At 38.2% G+C, this 12,323-nt stretch overlaps 1 protein-coding gene across 1 annotated transcript in view; it reads right to left on the bottom strand.

Annotated features, from left to right (window-relative positions):
* Positions 1–8,559: 8,559 nt before the first annotated feature.
* GSG1L (GSG1 like) overlaps positions 8,560–12,323 on the bottom strand; it is a 148,983-nt gene continuing 145,219 nt past the window's right edge. Inside the window, exon 4 of the mRNA XM_068246825.1 lies at positions 8,560–9,029. Coding sequence (XP_068102926.1) covers positions 8,729–9,029 — 301 coding nt within the window. The 3' untranslated portion in view covers positions 8,560–8,728. The remainder of the gene's footprint in view (positions 9,030–12,323) is intronic.

Consider the following 12,323-nt stretch of genomic DNA (forward strand, 5'->3'; position numbering starts at 1 on the left):
TGTGGTCAGCTGACTTCTACCTGTCAATCTACCTTGCAGGTTGGTTCAGCCCCTTGGGCGGGGCTGCTTGAATCTGCCTTCAGTATTTAAACTTGGAGTTGTTACTCTGTCCTTGGCTGCTGTCGTGAATACTAGTGTGTTAGCGCTCAGACCTTAGATTAGTTCCGGTGTGTTTTGATCTGGGAGGAAACCAGGGATTTCACACAAGACTAGGACTTTTGTTATTTTGTATATTGTAGTGAGGTTCCTGTTGATGATAGATGTATATGCAATAATTGCGATATACATCTATCTATAGTTAGCTCATTTGGCTGTATTGATTATTACTGATTTCCTGTGTATGACTCTGGCTAAACTGACTCTGATCTTGTTTTCTGATTCTGTACTTCTGCCTATCTGCCTTAAAGTTGCTGAACCTCTGCCTGATTACCGATTACTCTTCTGCCTCACGATTCTGTTCTGAAACTAACCTCTCTGTTGCTGAACCTTGCCTGTCTGACCATTCTACTCACCTGTGGTGCTCCCCACTGGTGAGGTGTGCTATTTACCCACCAGCACCTCTGGTGCGGTATGGCTACTTTTCCTTAAAGTGACCGATAGTACCTTGCCAGCTCCACTGGAAAGGTCTAGCTAAACTATTTGGTCACGAGCTCTGTTAATTGGATTGTCACTTAAACTGATAGTACCTTGCCAGCTCCTCTGGTAAGGTTTTGCCAAACTATGCAGTTGCCGTGCCTGTTAGTACGTTCCCAGAACCCCCGTAGGTCTGGCCGTATTTAGCAGTGCCTTTCAGCTAGTGCCCGCCAGCACCTCTGAAGGGGCCTAGCTTTATTGGTTTCTGAGGCTCTTCAGCTCCACTGATGAGCACTCGTTAATTACTCTTTATTCCCACCAGCTCCACTGGTGAGGAGTTCACTAGCCTGCAGTACTGTCTGAATCACCTGCTCCTTAGGTGATCGCTATTTGCATTTTTTGTATTGTTTGTATCACCTGCTCCGCAGGTGCCCTCTCGGCTGCAGTACTGTCTTAAAATCACCTGCTCCTCTGGTGATCACTAGGCTGCAGTACAGTCTGAATCACATACTCCTCAGGTGTCCTCTAGGCTGCAGTACTGTCTTAAATCACCTGTTCCTCAGGTGATCACTAGGCTGCAGTACCGTCTGAATCACCCGCTCCTCGGGAGATTCTATCTCCTCAGTATCTGTATCTCTAGCTTGCTGGGGGCTTGTACGCTATTATACTCTCAGTGTACTGATTGTGCCTCACCAGCCTCTCAGGTGAGGTCTCGCAGAACTATTAAGTTACAGTCGCACCAAGCATTACACTCATAGCATCCTTGTGGCTATACTAGTATTATTGGTGATTCTGCAGATCACCACATAATCAAGTATAGCGTCTGCATTATTGGTGATTCTGCAGATCACCATATAATCAGACGTCTGAGTTGCGGCACCCCACCGTTACACTCACCCTCATAATCCCCTCCCTCTGTGATTGGGGTATTTGAAACAGCTGTTACCAAATCCAATTACTGTGCTTGCGATGAATAAAAGCCAATGTCAGCGAGACGTCGGCTTTTATTATAAAACCAAAAGTAAACAAATACATTCACTATTTCTTGCCTACATTCACTATTTCCCAGGTACTAAATGTGGAGCCATCTTGTGGCCAAAAATTAAAAATACACCCAAATACACTTAAAAATTAAATACATTTGTATTCTTTTTTACCCCCTCCCACCCCTAACCTATAGTTACCAAAATAAAATACTTGTACAAAAAAAATGCAACATGTAAAAAAAAAATACATAAATAGTTACCTTAGGGACTTTACAAATAAAATCTTGTAATTAGCCATATAATATTAATATGACAAGAACAGAGGCGCCAAAAGAATAAAAACAGTACTTAAAAGGTTTAAAAATTGCTGAGGAGGCAGTGGTGGACTTACCTCCAGCAGGCAGACACAACAAGCTGTGTATTTAGAACAAATTAAATTTATTGGTACACTCCGGGGGGTAGTCGCAACGCGTTTCGCAGGCAGAGCCCGCTTCCTCAGGCAATAGTGAACGGAGTACACAACTGTGGACCAGAGGCATAGTAGTTCTAAATACACAGCTTGTTGTGTCTGCCTGCTGGAGGTAAGTCCACCACTGCCTCCTCAGCAATTTTTAAACCTTTTAAGTACTGTTTTTATTCTTTTGGCGCCTCTGTTCTTGTCATATTGAATATCCACCCTTGGTGGAGGGGGATACCCCATCTTTTTCCTATCTACAGAGAGCGACTTCTTAATCCTGAGTGAGGACAGGCTAATCTCCTCACCTGCTTATATAGTGGTTACCTGGAGGTAACCCGTGTTTGTGAGTATATCATTGTACTCTTCTTTAATCTTCCCATTACCATAACCTACTACACTATATTTTGGCTCTCGGTTCTTCTCTGTACATATAATATTAATATTCACTAAATGGAAAAATACACCTTTATTTCCAGCTAAAATATTATTGCCATACGCTGTACTAGGGACTTAGTTCAAAAGTTATAATAACCGAGACAAATGGGCAAATAAAATATGTGGGTTTTATGTATCAAAGCAAGTTTTATTTTAAAACTAGAATGGCTGAAAACTGAGAAATAATAATAATAATTATTATTTCCTTTAAAATGCATATAAAATAAAATAATTCTTAGCAAAAAGGACCACCCAAAAAAGCATAATTTATGATGAAAAAAAAAACAAAACAATATATAGATCATTTCAGTGTAATAAGTAACAATAACGTTATCAGTGAATGAATGGGATGGGTGCTGAAATGTGAAAAATGTTTTGGTTTTTAAGGGAAAAAAACCTGTGATCCTGAAGTGGTTAAAACAGAAGGTATTTGTGACTATTCAAATTGAAGTGTGCATCTGAGGTGTCCCACAGTGCACCACTGCTTAGTATGCCAATCATCCTTTATTAAAATCATCCTTTTACCAAAAAGCTAAACACACCTCCAGGACTGCTGGAATGCAATGATGTGTCAACTTTTTAATTGTCTAGAGCCACAATAATCTAACATGCATGCAGACCATTTCTGATTGGTTGATCCCCATCAGTGCATGGCATGGTTTAATTTGGCTCTATGGGATAGGAAACACCCAGAGTTACAGACTACCCTGCAAGCTAAAAAGGAGGAAACTTTCCTCATAATAAAAACACATATGCATTTATTAGTATGGAGCGTACATCTACAGGTTAATGTCTCTAGTAGATAAACACATATTTGAAATTCTCTCTACACACACAATGCAAATAATTCATGTAAATTGCAAATATTAAACTCAGTATGTGTAAAACAGGAAAGATAGCATACAAATGTTATATGTATGTGAGTGCCACATAAAATGTAAAGGTTAAATGCAGTATGTGCAAAACAGGAAAGATAGTATTCAAATGTTATATTATGTGGGTGCCATGAATTTACTCTGCAATCTAGTACATATGTATTAAATTCATACGTCATAAGCTAGAAATAGATTAAATCAACTCAATTCAATTTCACATAAACATTTCAGTAAAGTGCTACCATCAAAAAATCTCTACAGCCATTGTAGTTTTGCAGTGGTAAAAGGGATAATCTATATGTTTATTGTCATGACAATTACAATTTATAATGTATATGAATATGGTTTATCAGAGATCACGTTCAAATTTTTGTAAATTTATAAAGAAAATGCTGTTACCTTATTGGGCCGCCATTTACTACCTCTCCTGGTCTGGGTTAGTGTGAAACACAATAGTTGATTATCCTTTGAATATTTTTCCTTTTGTACATACAGTATCTGTGCGATAATATATTGTTTCATTTACTATCAGGGATGCATAAATATAGCTTTAGATGGTCGTTTGAGACCATCTAAAGCTATATTTACTGTCTATCACACATTCTAACTACAGTGGGATGCGGAAGTTTGGGCAACTTTGTTAATTTTCATGATTTCCCTGGAATCAATAATATGACAGTGCCAACATTTATGCACCTGCCTAATTTTATTTAAACAATTATTGCACACTTTCTGTAAATCCATTAAACTTTATTTCACTTCTTAAATACCACTGTGTGTGTCTCTTATATGATAAATCTAACTGAAATCTTTTATCGTAATAACTAACGATTTATACAGGAAAATCCTGACAATTAACAAGGTTGCCCAAACTTTCGCATCCCAGTATATATTGGGCCTTATTCAATTCACTATTTCTCTCCAGTTTTCTCCTAGAAGATATTTTTTCATCTTCTCTTTACAATAACTTTTCAGCACTTTGCAAATGAAAAAGTACCAACAAAACAACTGATGGATGACCTTATTTATAGGAGTGATCATTTTTCTAGCTTGCTAATTCTCTGTAATGAAGGAATGTTGTTATGCATTTTTTGTCAGTTGCAATTTCTTTATAAGCATCAAGTTTGGGGGGCTTAATTTTTTCTTCTGAGTGTTCTCCTAGATGATACTTTCTCACCTTATCAATAAAATACCTTTAACCACTTTTAATTTTTCAGACGATATATCTATGTCCTGCAAAACTTCAGTTCTTGCCCAGGGACATACATATTCGCCTTCTGCCACGATTGTCTGCTGCATGTGCTTGTACGCACTCCCATGTGTGTTTTCTCGCCGATGCCTGTTAGTTCGCTAATCAGTGAATGGTACACGGTTCCCATTCAGCAATCTAAGTGCCCATATCAATGACGCCGGCATCAATAAGATGCCGGTGTCATTAACAAATGAGAAAGTAATGCATATACACATTACTTCCTCTGTGTACCGTTTAGTACACAAGGGGAAGAAGCTGTGGGAGGGGGACATCTAGTGGGCAAATAATAAAATTACATCTCCACCATACATTTAATAAAAAATACAAAGATTTCCTATTAAAATTAAAGCTTTACCTCCCCACTCTCCCATAGTTTCCCAAAAAATGCATATATATATAAAAATATTTAAAAAATACATGAACCTTAGGGACTCATCTTTCTTAAATATGTATGTCATGAGGGTATATTACTGTTATTTTTGCAAGTAAGGGCTTGTAACCAGTGACAGACGCAAAACTAATAATATGTACCTTTATTTCCAAATAACATATTGTCGCCATACATTATACTAGGGACATATTTGAAATGTTGTCATAACTGGGACAAATGGGCAAATAAAATGTGTGTCTTTTATCCACATTATCACGTTTTGTTTTAAAACTATAATGGCTGAGAACTGCGAAATACTGAATTCTTCACATTTTTTTCTAATTATTCACAAAAAAAGATTTCTTTTTTTAATCGTGAAAGTATGGCCTCACTTCTTTTAGGCAAGTATAGAAAGCTGAGGTTGGCACTGCGCACAGGATCCCTCAAATGGGACAAGTGAAGACTGAAAAAAATTGCCTTCTCTGCATAATTTAAATTTCTCCTAAAGCACACAGAAGGTAGGTTCAGAATTTGGCATCAGCAAATTGAATCCATGAACCAAACCTCCCTTTCCTAAACAAGTAAAATTACCGACTAGTGCAGTAAATGCCTCAATAATTGTCAATTCACTAAGATTAGAGCATATTGTAAAACAAGTAAGATGTTCTGTGTTTTAAGACCATCCTGGAGCTTTTGGTAACTAACAATCAGTCATTCAGTATAATAAACAGCCAAGGAGACAGCCAATAGAAAAAGCCACCCTGCCCTACTACAGTACTCAAACCATTGGTGCTGTGCAGGACGTTAATAAGTTAAAAAAAAAAAAAAAAAAAAGGTGATGAAAGAACGGGGCACAACAGTAGAGGCTTTCTTGTATATATATTATAAATATTCACCCTTTAGAGGTGAATATTTATAAACGGATGCAGTGAATCAGAGAGGCTAGAGGAGTCATGCAGTCTAAAGGGATGCCTTTAACTATTGTAACTGTCAGAAGCAGCAACTTGCAAATGAACAGCTCATGCCAGATCACTTGTACTACAAGAATCTTCACAACTCTGTCCAGAAGTGGGAGAACGTCACCATAGCAGAATACAGTTTTCTGCCGACACCTACACCACAACTGGTTAGACTTCTACTTATTACCGAACAGGTCTTAGTGAATTGAAGCCATGTCTTTAAGTAAATAACCAAACTATTACCGCATATGTGAATATGAACAAAGTCTACAAAACAGTAATATTTAAACCTTTTCAGTAAAATGCGTTTTAAATCACCAGAAAACAAGAAAAATAGTTTTGATAGTATTTTTCCACCTCTTTTTGGTGCTTTTTGAATTGCAAAGTGCTGAAAAGTGATTCTAACTAGAAGATGAAAAATCTTTTCCAACAAGAAAACTCAGGAGAAAAAGTGAATTGCATATGGGCCATATTGTGATAGGATCATGCCAGCATAACCAGAGTCTCTAGAAAATGTTGCCAACATCTTGTGGAGTCCATGACACAAAGAACAAGACTGTTCTGATTGTCCTACCCGTATTAGCAGAGTGTCCCTGATGAAAGCCAAAACAAATGTACATGAATAGTGCAGTAACCTTACAAGTATGTAAGCCATAACTGCTTAATCTGTTATTAAATGTACAAACTCGGGCTAAAATTCTAATGCTGGCTTAAATGCCTACAGAGTTATTAACCAAGAACTAGAACCTGCTAGATGCAAGCAGATCACACTACCCTAATACCAAATACTAAAATGTTATTTTTTTCAAGCATAAAGATCATACAATTTCAGAGTGGTCACCACATTTAAAATTAGTATATTTGGTTGAAAGATGAAGCTATAAATATGCTATAACTATATATACTTCACTTCTCTCACTTTCAGGGAAATTATACAATTATTGAGTATAAAATATAATTTCCCTTTAGCAGCTTTCTCAGCCAAGTGACTCATTAAAGTACACATTTCTATATGCAGCTACCTTAGTGAGGGGACTTTTAACTAAAGGCTTTATGACTTCCAATGAGTTGCTTTTTGCATGCTGTACCTAAAGTAAAAATACATTTATGAGATAATTAATTCTATATGTAGTACAGGCGATAAATTGAACATTAGTAACATAGAAAAATGTCTCATATTCTTATTTTCAGTTTAATTACTTACATTTGTAAGATTGCATCAGACTGTTACAGTTGCTGTTTAGAATCTTCACTCTGCCTTGTGAAGCTGAAAGAGAATGAATGACCCTTTGAACTTTCCTGCACATAAAGTCAGCCTGAGGGGAAAATAAACTTATGAGATGCCTTTTTTTAAATTATCCCATGGTTTTATTTTATATTTAACCCTCCTGGCGGCTGTTTTTTTCTACCAAATAGGCAGAAATCCGTTTTTTTTTTTAATTTATTTATTTTTTGTTTCATGTAAAGCTACCAGAGTGGTAGCTACATGAAACACCACTAGAGGGTGCATGTGTCCCTCTAGTGCGATCGTCGCCGGCATCAATAGCAAACAGGGGAATGCGTATATAACGCGTTCACCTAGTTGGCTTCTCCTGTCGCCATGGCGACAATCGGAATGATGTTGTGGACGTCAGCCGACGTCCTGATGTCAGACGCCTCCGATCCAGCCCATAGCGCTGCCTGGAAATCATTGGTCCGGGCAGCGCAGGGCTCTGGCGGGGGGGGGGGGGGGGGCCTGTTCCGCCGCTGCGTGCGGACGATCGCCGCAGAGCACTTTAAATGGGTTGAATCACCCCACCAGAAGCTGAGATAGCCTCCTGCGTGGCATAGCCCGAGCTCAGCTCGGGCTTACCGCCAGGAAGGTTAAGCATTTACAAAGTAGATTGAATGTTTTATTGTCTTTGCTCAATGGCAGACTATTAAGTTCTCCAGATTAAACTTTTTTCTATCTCTCTCCTGTTGTATTCTGCGAATAAAAACTTTTGGCTGTAATTTCCTTATCTATGAGGTTTACTATATTCTCTCAGGGTACCAACAGGACAGAAGCTGTCACTTGCATGTCTGGTAAATTAACTCTTTCAGGCAGCAAAAAAGAAAAACGTCATATGTCACCTCAGGTGCACTTTAAGCCTCATAAGAAGCTTTATTTCATTGTTTCTCGGCGCTTTTATCCTCTATTTACTTTTCAGGAAACTGTACTGAATTTGACTAACCATCAATAAACTCTTTTCCGTAGATAATAATTTAAGTTTTTTTAGCTATTGCTGTACTGGAAAACAGAAATGGCTGTCAGAGAATTTATTACTAGGGGTTGTATTATATGTACCTATGTTTAATCATGCCACATGTCACTTCCAAATGCTTTAAGAAGTGACTATAGGCCTTATACTGTAGATCTACATGTCGAACCTTTGTGTACAATTCAGTAACTGCTGTGCCTATAATTTTCGTACTCATAAGTACTTAAAATTGAAGCATGATGACACCTGCATAATTACATGATTGGACTTTCACTATGTGAGGAAAATGCTGGCATTGTTCAAGTTCTCCGCTAGTGAATCAATGAATTAGATACAGTTTCGAAATGAAAAGATGTGTACTATTTACTTTGCCTCTAAGCAACAAAAATCAATTTACAACCAAAAGCTCATATTGATTTATATATCCTTTATTTATTTTTATTTTTTGGAATGGCATGTCTTACAAAATAGAACATTGTTTCACATACAGGTTTAATGGAACAATTTTGTTTTAAATCTTTGATTATTTGAATTTTCAGTGTGTGGCTATAAATACTTTTGACTATATTGAATTATACTTGTTAACACTCTTCTTCCCCCAGTGTCTCTGGTATTTCTCCAAGGTCTACTGACAGTGTAGATATCATAGGTTTTCTGACACTTCTGCTGCTATCTTCTGAGATCTCAAGGGTACTTGAAACAGATGTTGCTGGTCCTTCTTTTGTGCATTTAACGTTATTATGATTTATGAATGATGATTCCTCATGTAAGACTTGCTCAAAGATCTTATGTTTGTGTCCAAACTCAATGACGGTCTTGGTATAAGAGTTTAGTGTAGTGACGGAGGCTGCCATGCAGCATGTGAAGGAACACCATGCAAGGCTGAAAGTTGTATAGAAGAAACATTAGTATGGATTTACAGTGTATTCAGAGAGCAAAAGCACACAAGCATACTGCACAATATTCTAAAATATTGAAATCGTTATTTTAACCCTCTTTGCAGAAATATACAGGGCCAAATCCAATTCACTTTTTCTCCCTAGTTTTCTCCTAGGTGATAATTTTTCACCTTCTGTTTAACTCTTTTCCGGCCACCTAACTCCAAAGGTGGCCGGAAGGTGGCTCCCCCAGGACCACCTAACACCGATCTACGTTAAGTCCTGGGGAGGAGATTAGCGGGGATTACGCACGCGGTGTGGAGTGCATTCCCGCTTGAGTGATGAAGCAGAGCTCCGTCAACAGTCTGCCAGTGGTGATCGTTGCTGGCAGACTGTAAAAAAAAAAAGAAACAGACTTTTTTAGTTGTACAGTGCTGCGATCTAGTGCAGGGCTGTACTGGGGACAGCCCTGTCACTTGGCGGTCCCCTGGAGCAGATCACCATGCGATCCCCTTTCATAGGCTGTTGCCTATGAGAGAGGATGGCCCTGATTGGACCTCGGGGAGGGAGGGGGGAGGGATAAATACACAATTTTATTCAAAATAAAAATACAATTACATTCATTTAAAAAAAAAACTTAAACCTAGCAGCAGTGATCAGAGCCCACCAACAGAAATCTCTATTGGTGGGCAGAAAAGGGGGGCAGACTCATTTGGCTGATAATTTGTATGGCCGTGCAGCACACTGTCAAAGCTACAGTGTGCTGAATTGCCTGGTCACTGGGGGTGTAAGCGTGTGGTCCTCAAGTCGTTAAAATAACTTTTCAGCGCTCTGCAATTGAAAAAGTAACAAAAAGTAGATGAAAAGGTACTGTCAAATGTATTCGGTATATTTTCTTGTTTGCTAGTGGCTTAAAATGCTTATTATTGGTAATATTTGAAAATATCTCCTTGGAGAAAAAGTGAAATTGATCAGGCCCATAATCTCTGTATCACAATAACATAGTAAATCTGCACACCAGTCCTAGTTTTTTTCAGTATTTTGAAGTGCCAATACATTTTTATCTAGCTTGTGTATTAAAACAAAAGCTGCAATACTTATCTGGGGACAAAGCAGTAACTCACTCAGTTCATGAATAAGGAAAAACTGGCAAAAATGAGGAAAAAAGTAATGTCCTATATTCTGTCAGCAGAATCCTAACACAGCCCAAATTGAAAGTATTTATTAGAGCATTGGAAAGCTACCAAACAGAAGGTTTCTCAGTATTTGCTAAAGTCACTCACATTGTGATCTTGAGCCACAAAAATTGGTGAGACAGTGTTTATTCCTTCTTGTATACTCACTATATTTGCCTTATGCATGGTGCAGGAGAGCAGAAGTTTTGAAGATTTAGGGAACTATCAATGCACTTTGAATTATATCTCTACTAAATTATTAGTATTAATACTATTTTGCAGAGTGAAAACAATAGTAAAAATTCCTGTAAGGTATTGTTGACTGGTCATCTGTGTCCCTGGTACAGAAATCATACCTCACGTCCACCTTGTTTGAGATAATTATTATTTTTGTATTATTATAATTTAGTATTTATATAGCGCTACCATCTTCCGCAGCGCTGTACAGAGTATACGGTGTATAGATTTTCTTGTCATTTAACTGTCCCTCAGAAGGGCTCACAATCTAATCCCTACCATAGTTGTATGTCTATGTATGTATCGTGTAGTGTATGTATTGCAATCTTGGGTCAATTTAGGGGGAAGCCAATGAACTTATCTGTATGTTTTTGGGGTTGTGGGAGGAAACCGCAGTGCCCGGTTGAAACCCACACAGACACGGGGAGAACACACAAACTCCATGCAGATAGTGCCCTGGCTGGGATTAGCCCTCCATGAGGCTCAAATAATAATTTGCTTCAAGTGTATTTCATGTACCATTTGTCCTCTACCTCATGTATCCTTTGGGAAAAGTAGGAGATGAACAGAGCATGTGGTTTAGTGATGATAGCGGTTTGTGTGCCACAGGTTGCTGTCCTGCAGCATTCCTGATTAATGTTCTGCTGAGTATCACAACATATTGCACAACCCAAATGTGTCCAAGAGGAGATAATGCCTACTTTTCTAAGGAAAATTTGGGCAATGATGTCACTTCCTGTGCAGGAGAACTGCTTCTTCTTATGCTGGGAATACGCCATACGTTTTTACCGATAGATGGGTTCAATAGATAATTTCCGACATGTCCGATATTCCTTCCAATCGTTTTTTGGCTCAATTTCTCATAGAAGTGAATGGAAAAAGATAAGAAAAATGAGCAGAAGATAAGAGAATCGAGCGGAAAAAAACGATCGGGTGGAAAATCAAGCAGAAAAAAGTATCGTGTGTACCCAGCATTAGATATAGCTAGGTGTCCAAATACTGTATGTGAGATAAGCGTGTGCAGCTCATCAGTACAAAGAAACAATAGAAAATACAAATCTAAAGCCTCATCTACATGGTACAATTTTCCATCAGATCGACCGGTGATCTGATAAGAATTTGCATTGTGTGTAGACTTCCAAATTGTTTCAGATCAATTTTGTGATAGATTTTGCACTGATAAGTACCCACAATCTGTCAAAAAATCTATTGCAATCCGATTGGACCAGTTGGAAATGATCTAACAGATCCGTCTAATAGATCCGATTTGACGGAAAGTGGTACCGTGTAGATGAGGCTTTACCCTGTGTCCTGTGCCTAACTCTGACTTCACCTCTGTCTTTTCGCTTAGTATCACTAATCTTAATCTTATTCTACTCTTTCCACTAATCAGAATCAAAGCCTAATCTACATCCGTTAAACTATTCCTAATGCTAGCTTTTCCCCTAATGCATTCTCAATCCTATCACTGACCTTGACAGTGACCCAGAGCTAACCCTCCCAACTGCTAAAACTAACAAAGACTGCTTATCAGGACATAAAGTTCCAATAGATGGTTTGGGCACATTGTAAAGAAATGTTTGGGTACCCCTGGACAAATTACTTAATTTAGAATCTGTAGAAATTTCTGCAGAAAGCTTTGTGAAAAAAAACAATCTGATGTTAATACATGGTTACCTTTTAGTTTATGAACTTTGAAACACAGGGTGCGTTGAACTGCTGATTCCCTTCTGTTTGTCCTGTGATAAATATCTTTTGCAAGGACTCCCATAGATGCCATGAGATTTCAGCTGATGATGTAGAGCTTAAGTCCCTGACACTTTTTAACTTTTGGCTTTCACTCTGCTATTATGGCTGCTAAAAGCCCTGAGTTACCTCACAGGAGC

The sequence above is a fragment of the Hyperolius riggenbachi genome, chromosome 7 (genome assembly GCF_040937935.1).
Source record: "Hyperolius riggenbachi isolate aHypRig1 chromosome 7, aHypRig1.pri, whole genome shotgun sequence".
In the NCBI taxonomy this organism is placed as follows: domain Eukaryota; kingdom Metazoa; phylum Chordata; class Amphibia; order Anura; family Hyperoliidae; genus Hyperolius; species Hyperolius riggenbachi.